Genomic DNA, 24,421 nt, shown 5'->3' on the forward strand with positions numbered 1-24,421 from the left:
AGGGGGGTTTTTTTATTTATGCCCTGGGCCCAGTGTGGGCGACCCCAGCCCTGGTCTCAGAAAAGAGTAGGCAACTTGCGCCAACCACATGGCATCCGCAGCAACTCCCGCTCCAAAACCGACGTCGCAGAGCTATGTGCGCGTGTGCCCCACCACCGCCAGGCACTGCATCTTGTGGCTGGGCGGACGAGGGCTCGTCGCTGTCCTGACGCAGTTCGCAGCTCTCATTGATTGAGAAGTTCTATGGGCTACGTAATGTACTGGTTCGGATCTCCGTTTCTCTGGGCAGGAAATGGTTTCGGCAAATAAAAAAAAATGAAATCAGGTGTATGACCTCCCACGATGAATGAAAAAAGCATGTACAAGCAAATAATAAGAATCAAGAGATTAAGATTTTTTTTTAAAATAACACACGCTTGAGTTCGTAGTTAAGCAGGGTGCAAGTGCAAAACACAGCTAGGAATAGACAACTGACGCGAGGAGTCCCAATCTGACAGGTACGGCCAGCGTCAACCACAAAATGCCGTGCAACATGACATTCAAGAACTGACCGAACGGGATGCAGAACTTGCGGATCCATACCAACCGCGAAGACCCGGACGCAACCAGCGTCTCTGGTGGTCTGCTTCACGACGTCCCACAGGCCACACGATAGGCCATGCATGTTCCTGGAAAGCTGCTGAGCCATCGGGTTCACGATGGCTGCATACCTGATTGTGTCAACAAGGACACATGCGGCTGACGCAGCCACAGCCCACAGCCTTTTCTGCTGGAGCTGGAAAATTGAGCGTCTGGATCCATCGAGTTCAAGTGCCTCCAGACAAGCATGGCGAATTTATACATCTTCGTACGCATGCATCGCGAACAAAATCTCACTCTATGGTTCTCTTTTCTAGTGTTTACAGAATAGATCCACACAAAACTCTCACCCTCAGGTCTCAGCATGCCAGCACAGGAAGATTGGCACCATTGGGTTTTACAGGAGTATCAGAGAAGATTCAGCATGATAAACACACGAAGAATGGAATAACTAGCTTTAGAGTGACCGATTTAACGAATTCCTGAGTATTAGTTACAAGGATTCAGGATGCCGCTATGATATCACGTTTGCAAAACTTATATGGATTTTTAATCATCAAACAACAACCAGGTGCACAAATGGTTGCACCTCCACCCTCCTGTCTTGTGTAAATGAAGCTCCAATTTGACATGAGTTAGCGTAGAATGCTCTCCGAGGAAAATGAATCTTCACAAGATTCTCCTCGCAACAATGGAACATGGAGTGTAGAATGCTCTCCGAGGAAGATATATCTTCACAACATCCTCCTCAGAATATGATGTGTAGAATGCTCTCCGAGGAAAATAAATCTTCACAAGATTCTCCTCGGAATGTGGCAAAACAATTACCTTCCCAAAATTTGTACAACACGCAACTTGGTCACGAGGTTGGTATCTGTATGTCCTCCAGGATTTTTGTTTGTTACTCTGATTCCTCACCAGTAGCATTTACAAGTCTAGCTAGGTCTTGGACAATTTCAGACATTGGTGGCCTGAACTCTGGCTGCCGCTGCAATACAAAAGATTCAGATCAGACATATGATCCCTTCTCCAAAACACTTTCAAAGAATGAAGAGTTCAGATGCGTGCTGCTTAAAAATTGCAGATTAGTATGAAAGAAGATTGTAAAAGTGACTACCTGGATACAGCGGCTGATTATGTCAGCAAATCGTGACAATGCTTTCTCAGAACATTGTCCACGTATAGATGGGTCCACCATCTTGGACAGGGATTCAATGTCATGAAGCTGAGAACTGGCCCATCTAACAAGATGTTGCTCATGACGTGGGCGTAAACTGCGCATTTTCACATAAAGCAGACGTGTGAATCATAAAGCCGTTTCCCTCCCTTCTTTTGTACTTAACAAAAAGGATCTTAAATAAGTGGGGAAAGATACTGGTCAAGCTAAGCTTTGCTTTTAATAACCCCTTACCTATCATATGGCTTACGGCCAGTAAGAAGTTCTAGCATCACTACACCAAAGCTGTACACATCACCTCGTTCTGAAATGTCCCCAGAATCCTGGAACTCGGGTGCTTCGTAGTTCATTAATGCATGCATCCGACCTGAAAGCTGTAATGAATAAACAGCAGCTGTGAGTACACTTGCAATTTCTGGCCATGGGCATAAGAAGAAGAATTTTTCACACCTTAGCAACATCAAACAAACCAAGCCCGCTTATTTGTCATAGAAATCGGAAAGTATTAGGCATCCACCACGAGTAAATAAGATAATCAACACCTTTACGTAAACCAGAACTTAATCGCCTTCCAAGTTCAAACCAAAGGGCTATGTAGCATTTTCTAACAAGACGAGTATAAGGCTGACACAGACTCATGGTAACTGGTAAGCCAGGATCTGTTTACTCAAATGTCAGGACCGTCATCTTCGTTGTTCAGGCCTTAGTTGCAAATATAACATTATTTTTTCCATAACATTTAGTTACTCATTTCCAAATTTCAATAAGCATATAAGTTTACTATAATCAACAGAATAACTATAAATAATTAAAACTTGCTTCTTGAAGAAATGTGAGAAGACAGAAATTATTACATATTGATTTCACAATACACAACTGCTATAAATAAGTTTTTTACAGTTTATGACATGGGAAATCCCTGGCTTGTCAACACAAATTATCCTACATCGAGCAAGCAAATGTTATGCCAGATTAATTCATGGTTAACCATTAACACCTATGGATTCAGATGATATTCTAATTTTGAGCTATTTAGACCATAGCAGTGACCGCAACTCAAACATAATGGAAATGATGAAAAGTTGTAGATTAAACCATGATTGCATTACCTCCATTTTTGGGTGTTCTAAAAAAATGAAACATATACATCATATATTATAGCTTACCTGAGTGACAGAACCTGATGGCATCAGTTCTGCCAGTCCACATTCAGCAACGCACACTGAGAACTTTTTATCAAGGAGCACATTAGCTGGTTCAAAATTTTGATGCACAATTGGAGGTTGGAAGCTTTCATGGAGATACCTGCAGGGAAAAGGTAATTTGAAAATAAATTGAGGGAAAGTTCAAATGTTTTTAAGAAGAACACGACATGTGGATTATTATACTGATAATAATAGTTTCACTTACTCTAAGGCTTTTCCTGAACCAAGAGCAACCTGAAGGCGAGCATTCCATGACAATGCACTTTCAGTGTCCTCTCCATCATGAAGTGCATCATCTAGTGTTGTTCTGCTAAAGTGATTGTACACAAGTAACCTCTGCTCATATTCAGCACAATATCCAACTAACTCAAGAATGTTAGGATGCTTAATCTCTGAGATACATTCAATCTGTTCTAGGAAATCATCTACTGATATTCTTCCATTAGCGTTGTCAATCTTCATAACCTCCAATAACTACACAAAATACAGCAACAGTATCTTAATACTTGAACTGAATGCTGGCCCTAATGACCGCTCTTTCATAGACAAGTAATACTTAGTTCATACCTTGCCATCAGGAAGCTCTGCTAGGTATACTTTCCCTAATCTGCTCTCTCTTATCACATTCTCCTCTCTGAAGCTATCTGTGTATTGCTGAAGAGATGCAACAGAGAACGGTGTGGCAGAAGTCAGGGTACTTGTTCTTGGTGGAGGATTATATCTCTTTTCTGGTGGAACAATGGGATTTGCAACAACTCTTTCAACTGGGGCTAGTGGTGGTGGAGGTGGAGGTGGTGGTGGTGGTAGACCAACCGAAAAAATATCTGAATCTGTTCGATCGAAATTAATTACGTGCTCCTTTTGGTTTTCAGGAGACTTCTTAGGGAGAGCTGAAAACAATTGCACACAAACTTTCAGACATTCGAAGTTGGTGAACAAAACTTAGATTGTAGTTCCAAGGACTTTATACCTGCTGTTGATGAACTTAGCTCTCGGCCCCTCCTATCAAGTACCTCACTTTGCCCTGTCAAATAAACAATCTTACAAGGGCGGTAAAAATAGAAACTAAGCTATATAATGCTCAGATGAAAGGTTTACCTTTTTTAACATCATCCCTCTGTTGCACTGGAGGTGGCTTGATTTGGGGTTCAACCCTATGATGCACCCTTGCCAGCTGACTTCTATTATGATCATATCTTGACTGTCTCTCTTGGTACTTGGATAGACAAAATAGTACTAGGAGGACCATAATTATGAACAGCACTACTCCGAGAAGAACAAAACCAACAATCTTAAGGGTTGAGGTACTGTGTTTCCTAGGTGATGAAGTACTATCTCGTGTGGTTGATCCTTCAGAAGAGTTTGATGTTGTCTTAGACGGTGGAGGAGCTCTTGAAGGAGGTGATGGAGGTGCTGATGCTGGTGTTGAATTTGAACTAGTAGGTGCTAATGCTGGTGTTGGAGCTGGTTTTGGTCCTGCTGGTGTTGGAGTTGGTGCTGGTCCTATTGATGGTGAAGGTGGTGATGCAGATGGGGCTATGCTGGTATTGAATGGATTCCCGTCCTTTCTGCAATGGCATACTGTTAGTCACTTAACAAGTCATGCAGAAATACAGAAGTGACTAATTAATTATCTACTTATTTAATAGATGAAATCATGTCCGTGAAGACAATGAAGTAGGTTTTTACGAGGCTAATTAAGGGAAAGGTGAAACGAAGAAGGTTTCTCACTTGAAGTTCGGTATGTTCAGTAAACTTGCAGGCACCGGACCAGAAAACTGATTGTTCTCTATATTCCTGTTCAAAGTCAGGAAATTAGCAAACAATTATTGATCGGAATCAATATTTTCAATAGAAAAGCTATGTGTGGTTTTAATAATTCAAGTCAAGGACAAGAGCACAGCAGCCGCATTGTGTGAATGTAACTCTCAGAGGCTGAACCGTTGGATTCTTCCTAAGTGCTGATGAAGTGCTCACGTGCGAGATCATGGTAAGCAAAGCATGCATTAGTTTCTCTATAGAAGAAAACAACATTGAGAATCATTGCCTCCAGATATTAGTGTAGGGGAGATGAAAGAAGTGCAATTCCGGCATACTACAAGGAAGTAACAAGAAGAGTTTTTTTTCTCTCTCTAGAATAACAAGAGATAGATAATAAAGTTTCTTACTTCTGATACAATTTGGCGAAACTTTTGAAAAGCACAACAATTTGAGTGTTGGCCATCAGCCAGTCACAATCTATCAGATTATTGTCTCAAGTAAAACATGTACTGAAGTGAGCCCATATGAATAACTACACTCTTTATGAAATCAGTAGCGAAAACTGAGGTCAAATTGTATTGCACTACCATATACCTAATGGAAAATTCTAAACAGAAGCATAGCTACTTAAACGAGAAGATAACTAAAAACTGGAATGCATTCAATTATCTGTACAAAAAAATAGAACAATAATGGACCGAGGGCTATGAGATCGTGAGAGGAATTACAAGTCTTTCAGAGGGAGATCCTGCAAGACATTAAGTGTCCCAGACAGTTGATTATCTTGCATGTGCCTATCACAGAGAAGGTGAGGAAGAAGTAAATAAGTTGGGAAAATAAGGACAGGAAAATAACATAACAAAGTCCATGAAAGATGTAAACTTACAATGTAGTCAAAGATGCCAAGCTTTTCATCGAAGGTGGTAACACACCAGTCAAGTTGTTAGAAGAAAGATCCCTGTAAACCAAGGTATAGTCAATCAATCATCATCATGATCCGCATGCACGCACATCATACAGATATACATGTCCAACGAGTCAGCGTAGGAAACTAGGACACGTCTTACAAATTCACAAGTCCATTGAGTGAATCAAAAGCATCTGGCAGGTCTCCATTTAGATTGTTGCCATTGACTGACCTGCGAAAACAAGAATCATACAATATGCACTTTACAGACCAAACTAGAATGAATATGATGATGCTCAGGAAAAAGAAGGGGGAGAAAATTACATGGCTGTTAGATTTTTGAGCTTTGACAGTGAACTTGGGATGCTTCCAGTGAGCTGATTAGCAGAGAGGAAACTGCAGCAACAAGAGGGGCACAGACCATTTCATGCAATGAGTAATCTCAAAGACCAAATGGATTGCAGAAAGAATTGATAACACGTACAGCTGCTGCAATGTAATAGGTAGGTCTTCTGGTATGTTTCCACCAATCTTATTGTTACTAAGATTTCTACAGAAAGAACAAATTGATTAGGCACTCAACCTGGATACAAAGAGAACATAAATTCAATCAGTAGAAAATTATAGTTCTGAGTGAAACGTGGCAGTGATCATGGCACAAGGATATAATGATGAACCTCAAACAAGGAATAATAAATTCAGTGCTAACGCCCTTACATGGTGATGATCGAAGTGAAGTTCCCTAAACTGCCCAGCTGCCCTCCCAAGTTTGCAGCATTCATGGTTCTAGAAATCAGTGAGTTGATAAGGGTGAAACATAAACAAATCTAACAGATGAAAGGAAATGCAGTGAAGAAACTGACATACATTCCAGTTATAGTAGAGCCAGTACACACAATACCCTGCCAGAGCTCACCACAGGGGTCTCCACCATTTCCAGTCCATCCAGGAAGAGTTGGCGATCCCAGCGCGACGTACAATCCATTTATGGCAGCGACTAACATGATAAAAGAAGTATGGAAAAACAATCAGCATTGGACTAACCCTTAGAAAATCTCCAAACTGCCTGCATTGCATGACACATGAACTGAAAACAGTGTATGCAAGAAGATGATTGCACTTTGAAAGCATCTATGAACTCAATAATATCAGGATCCCACATCAATACTGAATTGGCTAATGAACCAGCAACAACACTAATCAACATTATTGCCACTAATTAGACTACCATCCTAGGATCCCAACACGAGTAGGGCCCTCACTACGTGCACTATTGCAGTACAATCAATGTGGCAATCAACACAAGTATGATTAAAGCTCCCCGTGCAGTTTTTTTTGTACTGCCAATGTAATTAACAAAACCATCTTGCTATGTTAGTACTGCAAACAACATAACTAGCAAACCATCCTTTTCTCCTGCATGCTATCCACTTCCGAGGGATCCAACATGCGAGCAGCCCATCCGTTTCAGTCATCGCTTTGCTGTCACGAGAGATAAGACACGGGCAAACGACAGCGCGGTTTCGATAACGCCTCAAAAGTTGCTTTCGTTATCCCTGCCGACAGCGACGGCCGCGAGCGCTACGAATCAACTGAACCCCAAATCACGCCGCCCGTGTTACAGTTGCGGCCGCCCTGCGCTAACCGGCGTATATTCGAGATTGCGGGGTCGATGACAAAAAACTTAGCGGTCCGATGAACTCTGCTGCTGTAGCAATCCGCTCGATCGCTCGCTCACGGAGTCGAAGCGAACGAAAGTAATCCGCGGGAGCAGACAGATGCCGACGTAATCTCACGGCGTAACAACAAGCTGGCGGAAAGGGAAGGGAAAAAAAAATGAGAGCAACAGGAACTGGCGCTCCCCATCAGCGCAGCGCGGCCACAGCACCCGCACCGGACTCCCCAGCTCGCGGAAACAGTCCGATACCCCCTGCTTCGGTGCCGTCGGCGCTCCCCCCACCACCACCGACAAAACCGGAGCAACCCGCCAGCGCATGCAAGCCCGAAACCAGCGCGCGATCGAGAAGTCGGCAGAGCACCAGCAGGCGAGCGGCGGCGGCCGAAGCGCTCCGCTGAAGTACAGAACCAACTCGCCGCGGACAAAAAGCAGGGGAGGGAGGAGCACGAGCGTACCGTCGGCCGCGTCGGTGGCCGCGCGCGCGAGCCCGGGCGCCGCCGCCAATGCGAGGAGCGCCGCCGCCAGCAGCAGCGGGAGCTGCGGAGCCCGCCGCATCGCCTCGCTCCCAGTTGCCGACCGGCCGATCACACCATTCGCCGCGCCTTCAGCAGCCGAGCGCCCCCCAACCGCGTCAGATCGCAACCGCCGGGAGCGCGAGTCGAGGCCGCCGCCCGCCTGCCCAGATCCGAGAAGCAATGGGGCGCGTGTGTGGGCGCGCGCTTGAGAGAGAGGCGTGGAGGGGGAGGAGGAGGAGTGGACGGAAGGCAGAGGAGGCGGAGATGGATGACGGGGGTGATGGTATGGGACGAGCCGAGCCGAGCAGCGACGCAACTGGCGAGGCAACGAGCAGCGCGAGCACGCAACAGCGGGCGTAAAAAAAGGGTTTCGGGCCGAGGCCGACGTGAGGGAGAGAGAAACGCGAGGGGCGCCTGGGTTTCGCTCGCCTCGGCGGGGCTTACGTTTACCGCGGCGTGGGATGATTGGGATCTGATTACGTTGGCGGGCGCGGGGGGGCCCGTGGCCGCCGCGCCGGCTCGCGGCTGGCTGGCTGCTGGTCCGCGGCGGCAAGCGGTGGGGGGTGTCGTGGGGCACTGTGCGCGGCGTGGACCGCGGGGGCGAGCGCGCACATGCGCGGGGGACGGACGGATGTCGCCGCCGCGGCCGGCTGGCGGCCGCGCCTCCCCCTCGTGGGCATAGCTGTTCTTGCCGGGGTTCCCTCGTGGTCCTCGCACACGTTTCCCATGGTCGATCTCTGACGGACGACGCACACAGCTTCACTTCGCCAACTCCCCTGTCGCAGGGTTGAGTTCGAGTTGCGTTTACTGGCAGGTAACGGCCCCTTCTAGTTGACTAGTACTCCGTTGTAGGCTAGTAGCTGTAGTCTCGGCCAGACCAGTCGTCTCTCCGGAGATCCAAGTGGCGAGGGGATGCTTCCAGAACCGAGTGATGGTCGATCCAGACGCGCAGTCGCGCAGGGGCGTCGACGCGACCCGACAGCGACGACGATCCCTTTCGAGAGCGAAGCCACCTCGGCCAGTGGTGCGCGCGACGACCGCGTCTACTGGAGCTCGCGTTTAGACTGATGGCCGTCGCTGCACGAGGAATTGATAACTGTTCCGGTTTCTACCTACTGCCATCCACACGTTAATAACTGTTCTTGAGGTGACTTGAAAAACCGGGAGTCTTCAGCGCGGGCAACTTTTCTCCGTCAATGCCGCCACGTCATGATCCTGCGAAAAGAGAGAGAAATTGCCAAGTACCACCGGGTGACTTCGCTGGCCAACAGTAACAGTTTGGTACCGCCACTTGAGCTCTCGCCGCATTGTCAACCGTAGAAACATTCCAAGCTGGCCTCATCATGGATGTAAGCACCATGGAAGTTGCTACCACCATTAGGGTCATGACACGGGTGTCATTAAAAATGACGAGGCGCAGCTTGGGCGCCGAGAAAACCCAGCATGTCCCTTCCGTTCAGCAAAAAAAAAAAGAAAGAAAAAAGAGCATGTCACCATCTTGGTCTACAAGGATATGATCGCACATGTATTAGCTTGGGTGACATTTTGGGGCAATGGAACTCCACAAGCGATTGATAACCCTTATCCTTGCGTGACGATGAGTTGACTAATAATCAAACGAAGTCGTCTAATAAAAAAATAGGTGCTGCGATTGGGTGCTTAATTAAGGGGGCATTAGGTGCATCACCAAGGACGACGGCTTAATTAAACAACGGCGGGGCGGACATTCGTCCCGTGAGATGGCGGGTTTGGGCATTTGATTATAGGGATCATAGTAGGAGCGAGTACGTGGTCACGAGGTGAAGGACTGCTGGTCACTGAACTTATGCGATGTAGGTGGAGAGGCCCCCACTTGGAAACGGAGAATCTTTGGGCGATTGGGCACGAGCACACCACATGCCATTTTCTTTTTAAGGTCCGGTTTGCGGCTAGGACGACTGAATCCGACGGTTCTTATATAGGAGCATAATACTGCCACTGGTGCTAGTAAAATCCTTAACAAAACTTATGATTACCAAACCCTAACACTACTTGGACTGTGACGCTCGACGTAAAAAAAAACTGAGCGTAGCTTAACTGATCGAGTTCTTCATATAGTTGGACGCTAACTAACCAGGGTTCAAATCTCGGTCTCCATGTCTTGGCACAAGACAAGGTTGCATTCTACTCCCTTCACCCCCTAATTATTAGCTTATTACTACAAACGCCATGACAAGTGGCATTACAGACATTCTTTCTCCTCCTTTTGCTGCACGACCAGCTAACCTTATTGCGCTTGAAACACCTCAATCCAGAAGCTTTTGACCATCTGGACAAACAGCTTAAAAACTTGAGGCCGGCGGCACCAAAAATCGCCGCAACTTTATGCCGGGATCGCGTCCCCTCCGCACCTCGGGCTGGCTTGACGAGCAAGCAGCGTATCCCCGTTGCGTCCGGGGATCGGAGGTGGCGTCGAGATCGTCACCTTTTCCTGCCCGAGCGCCCGAGCCAGACGTGCGTCACCGGCCATCGGAGGATTCTCTCCTCACCCTAGCTTCCGAACTGGCGCTGTCGTCCACGCTTTATCCTCTCCTCCTTCCCTTTGGGCTTTTCACTCTCCCCTGCCAAAGTAACCCAAAGCGAAAGCGCGGGCGAGCTAGGGAAAGGCGCAAAGGGTAGCCAAGCCAGCAAGCCTAGCGGCGCAGCTGCCGGTGAGAGTTCCTGAATCCTCTTTGGGTTTCACGAGAACTTTGGGGGCGGAGCGGAGGAGGGAATGGATGGATCATCATGGGCATCGGGGCATGGCGGTAGCACATCACGGTAGCTCCGGGTGTAAAAAGCTCACTTGGACTTTGCCATCTGGAAGCCTTTCTTGAATCTTGACTGCTAGTAATCATGGCAGTTTGAAGATTTGTGCTGGTATTACATTGTGCTAGATGGATTGAGAAGAACATTGTTGATGCAGCTGGTCAAGCAAGTTTCAGGACACTGCTTTTAGTCATGGCCTTTCGAAGGTTAGCAGTTACATTGTGCTAGATGAATTGAGAAGAACATTGCTGATGCAGCTGACCAAGCAAGTTTCAAGACGAAACAGGGACGGTATATTATTATATATCTCAAAAGGGGGGGGGGGGATTGAAGAAAACGTATCTCGGAAAGGACACTCGACATGACCTAGTGCTTGAACAAGAGAGGGTGCTGGAGTGATGTGCTGCTAGTGGGATGGGCATGGTGGTAGGGAGATTAGTGTTGGTAAAAGGCCTTTCCATACCTGAAGGATCGAGGTGGCGCGGCATGAGATTGCGGCTTCAAAAGGGCGACAAAAGGAAGTGGGCTGAGAATCAGTCCGGAACACGGTTTCCCAATTTAGGTCCCAGCCCTACTGCTACCCAAAGGAACAGATTTTGATCTAGCTGAGTGATCACTATGGTGGGGAAAAAAGATTTTGTAGTTTCCTTGTGTCTACTGTTGATTGGTTCAGGATGAGAATCTACTGCCTTTTCTCTTTAGCACTCAGCTCTTCGTCAAAGAGAAGGCTTCAGGCTCACTGAACTCGCTGCTCCATGAAGCATCTATCCAAACACAGCCACACAGACACAAGACTAAACAAAGTGATAGTGGGAATCAGCTGAAAAGGGCAAATATTCTTCCAAATAAATGAATAACTGTAATTGCACAGACAGTTTGTCCCAACAGAGAGCACAGACCACCAGCCATGAGATGCCTCTGGCGCTGTTTGTCCTCTTCCTTTTCTTTTCAGTTCTACCAGGCATCTGTTGAATCTAGCACTAATGAGTACATCATTATTTTATCTACCACTAAGCACCCCTCGCCTCCCAGGATTATTCGACTACAATCTCTTCAAGCTCTTCTTCCTTGCATCCAGCTTCTTCTTATCAACTGGAACTTTGGCAGCATGTGGCGCATCCTTCTTGGGTGCAGTGGATGCTCCAACAACAGGATCCGACGTAGCAGCATTCTGATCCTGTGAGTTTTTACCTAATGCTTTTGCTGCAGCAGAGGTAGATATCGCTGTTGACGCCAAAGGTGTGTTCTCACCGAGAACAGTATTGGACTGGCCCACATTTAGAGCTGTGGTTGACTCAGAAATAGCTCCACTCTTCGACTTGTTCTTAGGCTTGATCGCATGGATGCCAGTGTATAGTCTGCATGCGGAGAAAAGATATGATAATCAGGGACTGGTCATAGCTTTACAAGACACTTCAGCAACAGATGTCATCTGACACATGTAATTGCTAACATTCTTTGCATGCTATCCTAATAATTATTGCCATAAAGGGAAAAAAGTTGAGGCTAGTCCAGGCTGAGAAAATGAAATTGAAGGCTGACCTTGCATGCCGTGCATACTCCTCATAGTTTTCAAGTAGCATCTTTCCAGCTTGTTCATTGAGGGCAGATTCAGGAAATGGTTCAATCAGAAGGCATCTCACTACCTGCCATACAGGTGAACAAGCAACTCATAATATGTCCTCGCATGTTGTAACAATAGTTTGACCTCAGAGATAAATCAGACCAGCAATTGCTTACAGACACATCATGCAATTAGCAGAAAAACAGAGCTAGGGTGTTGCGCTTTCAGCTTACCAGCAGAATGTGTCTTAATCCAAGACTAGGATTCCAATCCTTCTTCAGTGTGTTCACACATATCTCACCACTAGTTGCTATGTTTGGATGGAAAATTTTTGTCAAGAAGAATCCTGTAGTAAGTAGAAAACCAAAGGCTTTAAGATAACGGCTTTACTAAAAGAAATAAATTTACTAACGAAGATTCTGAAAGTTTCAAAAGTTAATAACCTTTTGGAGGAGATTGAGGGAAGTCACGAGATAATAACAGCTTCATCCTGAATACTCCATTCTCGTATGGAGTTCCAGCTGCACCGTTTTGCAATCCACATTTTCAGATCATATATATAAAGTAGTACAAGATAAAAGGAACTTAGAAACTTCAAAGCACTTTAAGTTCTGTCACATGCACAGTTAAAAGGACGAGCTTCATAATACTTAGCTCAAAACAAACAGTGTGCTGAAATGCCATTGACTGAAGAAAAAACAAGACTAACACTACGTGCAAGGCAAGTACAACAGCATGATCAGCATAGGTGGATGAAAAATTAACAATGAAAGGAACAAAAAAATGGCAGGTGTAAACCAATGTATCTTGCCAATATCTTACCTGGGCCCTCGATATCAGCAAAAATAGTGGTGAAGTCATCATCATTAACACTAACTTTGATCCCTTCCGGAGGTGAGTCATCAAGATTCTTCAATTCTTTAGCCAACTGCCTGATCACATTTGGTGGGAGGTTCTCGTTGGTTGCCTTCAGTGACGTGCATATAAATATGCCATTAGAATCATGACCGATAGCACAAATGCTTTGCAGGGATGCTCACACTGAAAAAGTAACCCTGAAATGTTAAGCTTCAGATACTAACCATGGAAGCGATAGTGGCAGACACCTTAAAGTCACTTCTTCAGCAACTTCACTTAGAAATCCTGAAGTACCAGAAGGACACCTTTTCCGCAAATTTGTTACTATGCAATTGCAAAATGTATTTATGGTATTAGATATGATCGGGTCAATATAAAGAGCATCACAAAATCAAGTAAGAATTTACAAAAAGATAAAAACTAAGGAAAAAATCAAAGATGCATCAGGTGCACAGAATGACATTCTTCTAGAAGGAATAGAATGAAGGTGTTGTGCATGTCATGTACTGGTGGCTTTAGCGTGCACCAAAATCAAACCATGGCGAGCAGAAAGTGAACATTTCACATATGAGCAGTTGAATAGTTAGTTCAGACGCCACGATCATTTCCAAATTCAGTTTTCAACTACAACAGAATAAAATAGTTTCTGTGCATGCCCGCTGCTCTTTGCTGTTGAGTAACCAACTCATGCTTGTTGCATGTATCCAGAGACAGTGCACAACAGCCATCAGATATGCCGTGCGGCATCAGAAGCCCCTCCACTGTGGGGGAAGATGTGGCGGCCCTTCGCCTGGTGATGTCAGCAGCAGGCGGTGCTCCACTGATACAGCGTGGAGGAATGGTCTCTGTTGGCAACGCGCGAGCTCTGTGGGCTCCAGTGACAGCAGGATCCAACATCTCATGGAGGCTGGAGACTGGAGAGGAAGAGGAGGAAATCCAGCCTCGTTTGTGCTCCAACAACTGGATTGGGCAATTTTGTGGATCCATGGCTGGATTTGTTTGAGAGTGTGGGGGAACCAAATGGAACATACAGAAGCTTCATCATACTCACGCGAAGGACAGGAAGAGAGGATTGTTTTATTAATTTACCTGTGGGACCCACACATATTGGAGCAGCCGAACCATGCTCCTTCAACTCGAACATAAGCTAGGCGTGCCCTTATAAAACAATTACCACCACACTAAGCCTGTTTCTTCCAGTGGTGGATCCAGGGAGGAGGGGGGTCTGCAGCGCACCCCTACTGGCTGCAACCTCCATTGGAACAAGGGGAGCTAGAGGAGAAAGTGAAGGGAGGAGAAGAAGAAGAGAGAGAGGAGGTGGGGGAAGAGGACGAAGAAGGTTTCACCCCGCCCCCACCCCCTTCCGCCCCTGGTTCTTCCTTCCTACGACATATTTGTATATCACTAACTCTTGTAGAGATATAGATACACCTGAGGAAAATGATCTCTGATGCAAATATCAAGAACCATTTTATGAGTTAAGCGGTAATTAATGATAATGTCCGACAAATAATATCACCATATGAGCGACATCTGTAAGGGTACACCGGATACCGGCATAAGTGACATAGAAGCAGGGGGGGGGGGTGAACTTCAGCATTTCAGACAGACCACTTAATTGAGGTGTATATGGAATGTTTGATGTCCAAAGTAATTGTAACTTTCTTGATCTATAAAGGAGCCATTTTCATAGCCTAATTAATCCTTTCCTGGCTACCCAAATATCAATAGCAATCGTTTCCTAATAAACACGCCAACTTCCATAACTGACTGTCCCCTCATACACAGAAGTATACACGTGCACAACCACGCAAAGCACACTTAAGAGCTGCAATAGTAACTCAATGCTGCTAAAAAATTATGCCAGCAATGCCTGCCAGCGCCAAGAACTGCAATCTAGCAACATACAAATCATGAAAGAGCTAGTAATTATGCAGACGACAGTATGACACAATTAAAACAGAACCATTAATTGCCCTTCTGGCAGTAAGCCACGGTGCGTTACATTCCATTGCTGTTCCACAAGCTATTCACTGTGGTTAACAACATAGAAAGAGGAAACAGCAATGCCTGCTAAGCATATCAAACTACGTCAATTTCCCCAGTTGCGTGTAGAGGTGGCTCCAGGTTACTAAATCCAGGATCGGGTGCCGTAAACTACGCTACAGTGACACAATGGCAGTTCCAACGCACATAAAAGAACTAGGATGCAAACGGAGTCCCCACCCCCATACATAATTCACAAATGCACGTCTCTGTTCATCAAATTATCTATGTTGGGTAAAGGAAATGCGAGACCAATCAATCCACGAATCAATTACCCCGGTACATACGGGCACGAGATTGACTGCGCATCTGGGACACCTCCCTCCAACGTAAGAAATCGGGTGCTCGTGCTTACCCCGCAACGCGCGGCAGGACCGCAAGAGTCGTTGGACGGTAGAGGACAGCCCCCGCTCTTCCTCCTTCACCGGCCTGGCCTGCCTCCGTTTCCCGTACGTCCAGAGATCGCCGCCGCCGCTCGTATCTACCCAGACAATGACCGATCGGGGAGCGCAGGGTTCCCCTCTGGGGCGGGGCGGCAGGGGAGGCGAAGGGAAGATGCAATTCAGACGGACGGCGGTCGGGGAGTCTATGGCGGCGCGAAGGGGCCGCCGCCGTGGCGGTCGGGGTAGTGCAGGCCTGCGCTGGGGGAGGAGGAGGAAACCCTAGGCGCGGGGAGAAGCGAAGGGCACACCGCGGAAAGGGGGATCCGGGGAGGGAAGAAGAGGAGACCGGACGAGGCAGGAACTGAGATTTGAGAGTCGAGTACTCGAGTTGCCGAAACGGGAATCCGCCGCTGCCTGCCTGGTGCCTGCGAGGAGAGCGATCCGACCGTTGACGTCGGGTGGGCTCGGCCGATCCGGAGCACGGCCTGACGCGTGGGCCCGGGAGGGCTGATGGGTCCCACCTGCCGACGCGTTCGTTACGTCCTGGCCGCTGGCCCCCGTGGGTAGCCGTTGGTCCTCCTGCCCTGTGCCCACGGATTCGAAAACCCGGCGAGGAATAGGGTCGCCGGCGACTCGCTCTCCAGCCGGCCGAACGAGACCGTGTGAAAATCGAATTGGGGTCTTGGCTTCCGATTATTCTCGTATGATGTCTACGAGTGCGTATGAAGATTGACTTGTTAACTTTTTCTCTTAAAAAAACGATTATTTTTCGTTGGGTTGCCGTGCCAGTGGCGAGAGTTACCGGCTGGCGAGTCCTTTTAGCTTACAGGCAACGCTCTGACAGCAACTAACGCCTGCGACCAACGGCTAGCCTACTAAGCTACTCCACGTATCAGATCTTCACCGCTGCTACCAGCCTACCACAGCAATCCGCGGCAGAGACTATCCATCCACACAGACACAGAGTATTTGGTGAAGGCAGCAACCCCAAGTACATGGACATACCCCATGCACAGAACTGCATAAGTTTTTCCAGCTAGTTAGGCCCTTAGTTCGGCAGGTGTAAATGCAAAAAAAAAATTTAAAAAAATCTTACCAATTTGAAGTACTAAATGAAATCTATTTACAAAATTTTTTGCATGGATGGGTCGTAAATCGCGAGATGGTTACTGTAGCATTACTGTTGCAAATCATGGATTAAGTAGGTTCATTAGATTCGTCTCGCGATTTACAGCCCATCCATGCAAAAAGTTTTATAAATAGACTTCATTTAATACTTCAAATTAGCAAAATTCCTTTAAAAATTCTGCGTTTACGGCTAAAAATACGGCCTGGGAACTAAATGGGGCCTTACTGAAGCATGAATCAGACCATCAGACGCACAAGTGGCCAGGTAGAGGCAATGGTAGGTAGGAAGGACATTTACGCCCTGCCGCTCTGCCAGTTTGCTCATGGTACGGCGAATGGTAGGCATGCTGGTTGATTTGCATCAATTGCATCAGACAAATGAGAAACAACAAAAGAAAATAGGCAGGTGGTCTTTCGAATGATTGGACATTGCACATAATACAGTTGTCCCAAAGGACGCAGTTCACATTATTCCATTCTGGTCCCGCCCCCTTCCCCCCTTGTCCCGAAAGCCAGATCACCAGATGCCCCTCTCCACTTATTTTTGCCCCCAGTTTCACTAAGCATCTGCTGAACTCGGCGCATGCGAACAAATATGAATCCTGATCTACCTGCCACGCCCCTTTTCCCGGGATGTTTTCGCCTATAATCTCTTCAAGCTCTTCTTCCGCGCATCCATCTTCTTCTTGTCAAGAGGAGCTTTGGAGGCCATCGGGCCATCCTTCTTTCGTGCTGCTGCAGCTCCTACAACAGGATCAGAAACAGTCGGGTTCTGATCCTGCAAGTTTGTGCCAAATGCTCTGGATGAAGTGGATGTAGATACTGCTGGTGGTATGGATGGTGTGTTCTCGCTAGAAGCACTACTTGACTTGTCCACATTCAAAGCTGTGGTTGACTCAGAAATAGCTCCAGTCTTGGACTTATTCTTAGGTTTAAGTGCATGGATGCCAGTGTATAACCTGCATTATGGGCACAATGAAATATCTTGGACGTAAGTGGTGCGATCTGATCGATTTCTCAGATGATTGCTGTAGTGTCAGCATTGCTGGCATAAAGAATCCAATGATCCTAAAACTGGAGTTTTTCCTAACAAGAGAACATCTATGGGCTCTACTCCAAGTTGATAATATATAAGTATAGGGCTGACCTTGCATGCCGTGCATATTCCTCATAATTTTCAAGTAACATTTTCCCAGCTTGTTCATTCAGCGCAGATTCAGGAAATGGTTCAATCAGAAGGCATCTTACTACCTGTCAAGCACACCAACAAGCAACTCAATATGTTTCCACCATGTTGTGACAGTAATTGGAAATTATTCCAGCTGTTCTACTAGATCAAAGCTTAAATTGTTTCGAAAGAGATTTTGTAATACAACTAACAAAATATTGGGCTAATGGTTGATGTGTGCTGAACTCCAAGCTTACCAGAAGAACATGTCTTAATCCAAGGCCAGGATTCCAATCCTTCTTCAGTGTGTTAACACAAATCTCACCACTAGTAGCTATATTTGGATGGAAAATTTTTGTCAAGAAGAATCCTGCAAATCAAAGGAAAATGTCAGAAGGCTTCACTTAAAGAACTAGATTAATTATGAAGAACTTTGGAAATCTCAGAAAACAACTACCTTTTGGGGGAGATTGAGGGAAGTCGCGAGACAATAATAGCTTCATCCTGAACACTCCATTCTCATATGGAGTTCCAGCTGCACCATGTCCAGATTAAAATTTCAGATGTATAGCGAAACAGAAAAAGGGAAACTATCAACGTTTCAGATTCATAATATGCAGTTATACACTCCCAGAAGAAAAAAGGCACCATTAATACTTAGCCTAAACATTTTTTGAAAAATATAGCCCTAAACATAGAAATAAGAAAATTATGGGATGACATAAGACACCATTTTACTCAAAGCAGGTAGAAAGCATGATCAGCATAGCAGCATATGCATGTACTTTATAGAGCAAAGCCCAAAAATACTGGTAGGAGTAAGCGATCTTGAAAGAATGTTACCAGGGCCTTCAATGTCAGCAAAAATGGTGGTGAAGTCATCATCATTGACAATCACGTTGATCCCTTCTGGAGGTGACTCATCAAGATTCTTCAGTTCTTTAGCCAATTGCCTGATGACATTTGGTGGGAGGTTCTCGTTGGTTGCCTTCAGTGTCATACACATGCCATTAGTATCATGGGGTACAGCACAGTTGAATTACAGTGATGTCTCTCCCGCACCACAGAAAATACTAAACAATTGAGAATTTTCAATGCTTACCATGGAAGCAACAACAGAAGACAGCTTCAAACCCGCCTTATTCTTCACTTAGAAATTTTGCAGTTCCACAATAGCACCCTTTATGCACCAATCAAACAGAGTAGTGCCTACAAGTTGCCACTCTTGGCGCCAGGAATGACCTAGGGAAACCAATATATTGTGATTTAGCATTTCGGGTAGGACACTTAAATGAGGTAAGTATGATACCTGTGTTGGTATTTCCTTAATCTACATGGCAACGTTAAGTTAATATCTAAACATCCGAACACTGAAAAGGAAAATCCCACATGACAAAGGCGTGTGCACACATCAATGCCAAGCACGTGCGCACAAGTGCTACATTAGTAATTCAATGCTCTAAAAATGAAAATATGGTGTATCCAGTAGCACCCACAAGCCGCAATTACTGCCACGTATCAATATCTTCCATAAATTAGCAACAAGGGATACAGCACAGGCTACTTTACCAATGTTAAAGTTAATATTTAAACACACGAACACTGAAAAGGAAAATCCCACAAGATTAACCTTTATCCCCTCCCTGCCCCCCTCATACAGCAAGAGTGTGCGCGCATCAATGCCAATTGCTACATTACTAATTCATTGCTTTAATAAAAAAAAAAGGTGTAGCCAGTAACGCCCACAGGCAGCAACTACTGCCACGTATCAACAACTTCCATAAATTACTACGACAGAGCATGTCGGCAAGAACATGTAACTGATAATTCGGATCTTAAATACAGTACATTCCTAGTCCCATGCAACAACGATCACGTTAATCTAGCATGGTACCACTTCTGCGAGCTAAGTTTATTAATAATAATATCATGACCATAACAGGATGAACCATCACTACTGGTATTGAAAGTACCAATTGTACCCTCCCTCATTACACCCACAAGCGCCAGTGGGCACATGCACCAGCCTGCGCGACACAAACCCCTGCCGATACATCTAGGCCTGGGCAGTGTGCTAGAACAAGGCACACCCCATGGTCACTACATCGTGGGGCTCACCCTCTCAGAATTCAGAAATGTCTCTGCCCAGAAATTAGGTTTGGGGAAACGCGAGGCGAGACCAGTCGATCGACCAAACAATCCACGCTCGCTTACAGTAGTGAAACGATCGGCGCGGATGGATCTGAGGCCGGCCGGCATCCCCTCTGGCCCCCAGCACGAGAATTCGACTACCCACTCGCGTGCTCGCTCCGCGGCTCTGCTCGCCCTACCGCAACCCCAGTCTACGCCCTCCAGTGGTCCGGGGACGAGACCCCGCGCGGCAGGAAGGTACGCACTACGAGGGCAACGATCGATCGGAAAACTGGAAGCGCAGGCGCTTACCTCGGGTCTGGGCGGCGCGGCAGGGCGGCGGAACTGGCAATCCAAACGTGCGGCGGTAGGGGAAGCCTCAGGGCGACGAGAGGAGGGGTGGCGGGCGCCGCAGCCGCAGGTGGGGTGGAGGATGCTCGGACGGCTGGGTGGAGGAAGCGAAACCCTAGGCGGGGACGAGGAGGATTTCAATTTGGGGCAGGAGGAGAAGAGATGGAGAGGGCCGGTCGGAATCGGTAGGGGGAGGGGAGGAGGAGGAAGTGGTTGAGAGCTTTGATGAGAACCTACTAGTCTGAAACGGGAGCGGTGGATGATGATAGGGACGAGAGATCCGACCGTTGAGTCCGGGCGGGGCCCCTGGCCCGGAGCGGCGGGATGGCGCGGGCCCACGTGGGCGCGGCGCGGGGCCGTGCACCGACGCGTCCGTTTGGTTTGGTGCTGCTGCGCGGTGGTTGTGGTAGCCGTTGGGGATCGAATCGGCGCCGTGAGAACGCCTCACCCGCCTGAATAGATTGAGATCGGCGACGAGCGCCGCCGTCTCGCCGAGCCGGGCGGCACGAGGCGAAACACCATAGTAGAAAGGTTTCATCTTGGCCGAATCGATGCGTGAATCCGGGACTGATGACGATGAGTGGTAGTCGACGGCTTTCACATGATGAGTGCACTGACTAGTGAATGTATAAGAACGTATAGACCACATTTCTTTCTCCCTAGTGAAGTCGGGCGCGCACACGATTCAAGTAGCAATGTCATTCCTCGTTTTACCGAACATTGATCTGTTAGCAAAGATATGACAACAAGACCTATCCGGATCCAGTAAAACGGAGCATGATTTGAACTTTGAAGGGTGGCAAAAAAAAATTAAACTCGAGCATGGGCCAGGCCTAAAATGCCCACCCGTTCGGGGCATCAAAAATTCCGGTCATGTTGGGCCAGGCTCAGGCTTTGGGCTCGAGTCGGGCCACCCATTGTGTTCCTGTTTTAAGTTCGAGCAGACCGGGGTTTTGTTTTTTGGGAAAATTCCCTGGAAGGCCCTGAAGCAAATGACGCTTCCTTCTATGGCCCTAGAAAACTGAGACACCCTTCTGTGGCCTCCTTTTTATTTTCGTTCCCTTCCACGGCCCTCCCGTTACATCTGCAGTTAAATTCCAGTTAAGTGGCTGTGAAAAGACCATACTACCCCCGGGCAAGAGAGAAGGACGCCGAGAACGCCGGTGAGCAGTGAAGGACTGCAGATGATGGACCACACGCTGGATTTAGTGGCATGCTACCACGGCGCGTGCCGCTCGCCGCCCGCGCGCCCGCCGCCCGGCGGCCGCAGCCCTCCGCCACGCGCCCGCCCGCAGCTCGCCGCCTGCCAGCCGCCCGCCGCGCGCCGCGGCTCGCCGCCGCCCGCGCTGCCCGCCGCGCAGCCCGCCGCCCGCCCGCCGCCCGCACGCCGCCCGCGCGCCGCCGCCCGCCGCCCGCACGCCGCCCGCCCGCCGCCGCTCGCCCGCGCGCCCGCCGCCCGCACGCCGCCCGCGCGCCGCCGCCCGCCCGCCGCTCGCCCGCGCGCCCGCCCGTGCGCTGCCCGCCCGCCGCCGCCGCCCGCGCGCGGCCGCCCGTGCGCTGCCCGCCCGCCCGCCCGCCGCTCGCCCGCGCGCCCGCCCGTGCGCTGCCCGCCCGCCGCCGCCGCCCGCGCGCCCGCCCGTGCGCTGCCCGCCCGCCCGCCGCCGCCCCGCCCGCCGCCGCCGCCCGCGCGCCCGCCCGCGCGCGGCCGCCCGTGCGCTGCCCGCCCGCCCGCCGCCGCCGCCCGCGCACCCGCCCGTGCGCTTCCCGCCCGCCGCCGCCGCCCGTGCGCTGCCCGCCCGAGCGCCGCCCGCCGCTCGCGCGCCCGCCTCCCGCCCGCGCGCCGCCGCCCGCCGCCCTCCTCTGCTTCGGGGCTCACGGGATAGGATGGGGGAGATGGGGTCGTGGAGTGGCAGGGGTAGTTCAGTCTAAAAAAATTTTGTTTCTCATCTCAAACCTCAAATTCTAACGGATTGGCCTAACGGATCTAACGGAAGGCCATGGAAGGGAACGAAAATAAAAAGGAGGCCACAGAAGGGTGTCTCAGTTTTCTAGGGCCATAGAAGGAAGCGTGATTTGGTCCAGGGCCTTCCAGGGAATTCTCCCTTGTTTTTTCACATTGGTAAATTGCCGCCCAAGCTCCTAGCAATCTGCAGTTGCCCACTGACTAGACCGAGAGGAATAGCTATCAGCCAAGGTGTTTAGTTTACAGGGAAAAAAAGAGATGTCTTCATGTTCTTCCAACGCAAAAGTTATGAGCGGAAGCCAGGTCAGCATCAGAACAACCTTCTGTTACCGCCGCTGGATGGACGCAGCCAGAAATTCCACGTCGGTCACACGGCACGCTACTTCGTGCCGACGTCGGCATGCACAGATCAGAGACAAAAGAGGTTACCAACTAAAGCTCGCGCACATCACACACGGGTCCGACACACGCATGATCAGGCTGGACGACGCGGCGCGACGCGACGGCGCGCGCTGCTGCGGATGCCCCGCACGACCGGCATGATCAGGGGGCCGGGGGCGTGCGTGGGACACGACTCACCGTCCACCGACCCGACCCCGCCCCCCTCCTCACAGTCACGGCACACCGAGCGGTACATGTGACCTAGCCAAATAAGCCCAGGCAGACGCGGCCGCCCGGCCCGGCGCGCGCGTTCCCCGCCGCCGTCCTCGTGTCCCCGACCACCGCAAAAAAGGAAAGCCGGTGCCAGCCGGCCGCCGTGGAGAGGCAGCTCCGCCGCCGCCCTCAGGTCAGCCGGACCGCACCCGGCGCGCCACCCGTTTCACCAGCGCCTCCTGGTCGATACGGTAAATCCCCCCGATTTCCCCAGGGAGCTCGAGCGCGTGACCACCGGGCGGGCAACCGCGCCAACGACAAAGGCAGGAGGGGATTGATTGCGCGAGCCCCCACCGGCGTTAACGCGCTGAGCGAGCCCGCCCCACCGGCACGGCTCGCCCAGCCGACCGGCCAGCGCTTGCGCCCCGGGCGGCACGGCGCCCGTGAACGATATCCACAGCCCACAGCACACGCGCCGGGGCCTCGGGTGTCAAGCGGCAGCGGGCGCTCCGTCGCTAGCAGGTGCCCGGCCGGTGTCCTACTTCTCCGATCGAGCTAGAGTGAGGGGCTGAGGACCGAGTGGATAGCAAGGTCGATGGCGGGGCCGGCGGCGGCGGCGCTGTGCGGGAAGGAGGAGAAGGTGCTGGGCGCGCAGAAGGCGCCAGGGAGCTGCCCGTACTGCGGCGGCGGGGTGGCGGCGACGGACGTGGAGGCCAAGTGGGTGCTCTGCTGCCTCCCGCTCTGCCGCAGGACCAAGCGGAGGTTCACCTGCACGGCCTGCGCCAGGCGCCTCGTCACCTACCCGGCCATCCTGCACGACTAGCCATGCCAGCAGCCGCCAGGAGGAGGAGATATGATCCGCCGGGATGATCCTTCTCTTCGATCGTTTCCTCTTCCCCCCGCGCCGTCGTCGTCTCTTCGTCCCCGGTCTCCAGATGAAGCGAGGAGGATGGTGGTGACCTGGTGATGTGGTTTGGTCGGTCGACCGTTTTGGTAAGAACTCGGACTCTTTATTTGGCAAGATCACCGTTAGCGGCTCGATTTCCAGTGTGGATCGGACATGCATGTTCTTGCCCGTGGCTCAGTTTTTGCAAAGGTCTTGCATCGAGCTCTTCGCTCTGCCTTTGCACATTCCTTGCCGATGGATTGTTTGTTTGTTCAGAAAAAGAAAAAAAACAAGAACTGCGGCTTCATACGTGCTTGCTTCACCTCAGGCGTCAGGCCTCAAGCGAGCCGCACATCGCGATCAGCCCGATCACGCGGCAGCTCGATCGAGCGAAAGAGACGCGCGTACCCCTCGTCGTCCTCCTCCTCCCTACGTGCGCGGCCGCGGATTTCGCGTCTGGATTCGCGTGGACTCTCGCGCACCGGCGCACGACGGCGTCGCCGTCGCTCCATTGATAAGGCCTCCAGCCTATCGATCTCGCGGCCGGCCCGTCGCCGTCGTGTGCGGTGCCGGTGGGTAGCTCAGGGGGAAACGGACGTGCCCTCCGACGACGACGACGTGTGCGATCGCTGTGGATTCGCCGTTATGCCATGGATCGGTTGGCAGCGAAGAGCTGATGAGCATATACTTTGCTGATGCTCACGTGGAACGCCCGTGCTCTGAAAATCTCAATCAAGTACG

The 24,421-nt window shown here is 49.6% G+C and overlaps 4 protein-coding genes across 5 annotated transcripts; 1 reads left to right on the forward strand and 3 right to left on the reverse strand.

Annotated features, from left to right (window-relative positions):
- Window positions 1–997: 997 nt before the first annotated feature.
- Window positions 998–8,240, reverse strand: LOC112889593 (protein STRUBBELIG-RECEPTOR FAMILY 3-like). Its single transcript, XM_025956311.1, has 17 exons — window positions 7,763–8,240; window positions 6,497–6,626; window positions 6,347–6,415; window positions 6,114–6,179; window positions 5,954–6,025; window positions 5,790–5,861; window positions 5,609–5,680; window positions 5,451–5,516; window positions 4,693–4,758; window positions 4,060–4,529; window positions 3,932–3,985; window positions 3,529–3,851; window positions 3,167–3,435; window positions 2,923–3,061; window positions 1,991–2,130; window positions 1,697–1,853; window positions 998–1,567 (listed from the first exon to the last, which is right to left on the reverse strand). The coding sequence occupies exons 1-17, from the start codon at window positions 7,860–7,862 to the stop codon at window positions 1,481–1,483; spliced, it is 2,352 nt and encodes a 783-aa protein (XP_025812096.1). The 5' UTR covers window positions 7,863–8,240; the 3' UTR covers window positions 998–1,480.
- A 3,185-nt stretch (window positions 8,241–11,425) lies between these two features.
- On the reverse strand, window positions 11,426–15,934 carry LOC112891164 (ubiquitin-conjugating enzyme E2 22-like). The gene is made up of 7 exons (XM_025958098.1): window positions 15,433–15,934; window positions 13,256–13,355; window positions 12,996–13,140; window positions 12,617–12,694; window positions 12,407–12,519; window positions 12,152–12,255; window positions 11,426–11,967 (listed from the first exon to the last, which is right to left on the reverse strand). The coding sequence occupies exons 2-7, from the start codon at window positions 13,256–13,258 to the stop codon at window positions 11,652–11,654; spliced, it is 759 nt and encodes a 252-aa protein (XP_025813883.1). The 5' UTR covers window positions 13,259–13,355; window positions 15,433–15,934; the 3' UTR covers window positions 11,426–11,651.
- Window positions 15,935–17,000: 1,066 nt separating this feature from the next.
- LOC112888435 (ubiquitin-conjugating enzyme E2 22-like) lies at window positions 17,001–20,458 on the reverse strand. 2 transcript variants are annotated; one of them, XM_025954647.1, is made up of 7 exons: window positions 20,199–20,458; window positions 18,859–18,998; window positions 18,600–18,744; window positions 18,214–18,291; window positions 18,014–18,126; window positions 17,736–17,839; window positions 17,001–17,547 (listed from the first exon to the last, which is right to left on the reverse strand). In XM_025954647.1, exons 2-7 carry the CDS (start codon window positions 18,859–18,861, stop codon window positions 17,232–17,234), a joined length of 759 nt encoding a protein of 252 aa, XP_025810432.1. In that variant the 5' UTR covers window positions 18,862–18,998; window positions 20,199–20,458; the 3' UTR covers window positions 17,001–17,231. The 2 variants fall into 2 exon arrangements, with proteins under 2 accessions (XP_025810432.1, XP_025810431.1); XM_025954646.1 differs by lacking the exons at window positions 18,859–18,998; window positions 20,199–20,458 and having other exon boundaries at window positions 18,600–18,756.
- Window positions 20,459–23,301: 2,843 nt separating this feature from the next.
- LOC112890889 lies at window positions 23,302–23,955 on the forward strand. The gene has a single exon (XM_025957760.1). The coding sequence runs from the start codon at window positions 23,390–23,392 to the stop codon at window positions 23,615–23,617; it is 228 nt and encodes a 75-aa protein (XP_025813545.1). The 5' UTR covers window positions 23,302–23,389; the 3' UTR covers window positions 23,618–23,955.
- The last annotated feature ends 466 nt before the right edge of the window (window positions 23,956–24,421 follow it).

This window comes from Panicum hallii, chromosome 4 (genome assembly GCF_002211085.1).
Source record: "Panicum hallii strain FIL2 chromosome 4, PHallii_v3.1, whole genome shotgun sequence".
Taxonomy (NCBI): Eukaryota; Viridiplantae; Streptophyta; class Magnoliopsida; order Poales; family Poaceae; genus Panicum; species Panicum hallii.

Excerpts from the sequence above, each read along its gene's own strand:
- LOC112888435 (XM_025954646.1), bottom strand. The coding sequence starts at position 18,756 with ATGACACTGAAGGCAACCAACGAGAACCTCCCACCAAATGTCATCAGG. Across the intron at positions 18,127-18,213 it reads CCCTCAATCTCCCCCAAAAG|GATTCTTCTTGACAAAAATT; the intron begins GTAGTTGTTTTC and ends TTTGATTTGCAG. Across the intron at positions 17,548-17,735 it reads GAATATGCACGGCATGCAAG|GTTATACACTGGCATCCATG; the intron begins GTCAGCCCTATA and ends CCCATAATGCAG.
- LOC112889593 (XM_025956311.1), bottom strand. The coding sequence starts at position 7,862 with ATGCGGCGGGCTCCGCAGCTCCCGCTGCTGCTGGCGGCGGCGCTCCTC. Across the intron at positions 3,986-4,059 it reads GAGGGATGATGTTAAAAAAG|GGCAAAGTGAGGTACTTGAT; the intron begins GTAAACCTTTCA and ends TTTATTTGACAG. Across the intron at positions 3,436-3,528 it reads CAGAGCTTCCTGATGGCAAG|TTATTGGAGGTTATGAAGAT; the intron begins GTATGAACTAAG and ends TATTTTGTGTAG.
- LOC112890889 (XM_025957760.1), top strand. The coding sequence starts at position 23,390 with ATGGCGGGGCCGGCGGCGGCGGCGCTGTGCGGGAAGGAGGAGAAGGTG.
- LOC112891164 (XM_025958098.1), bottom strand. Across the intron at positions 12,520-12,616 it reads CCCTCAATCTCCTCCAAAAG|GATTCTTCTTGACAAAAATT; the intron begins GTTATTAACTTT and ends TACTTACTACAG. Across the intron at positions 12,256-12,406 it reads GATTAAGACACATTCTGCTG|GTAGTGAGATGCCTTCTGAT; the intron begins GTAAGCTGAAAG and ends CCTGTATGGCAG.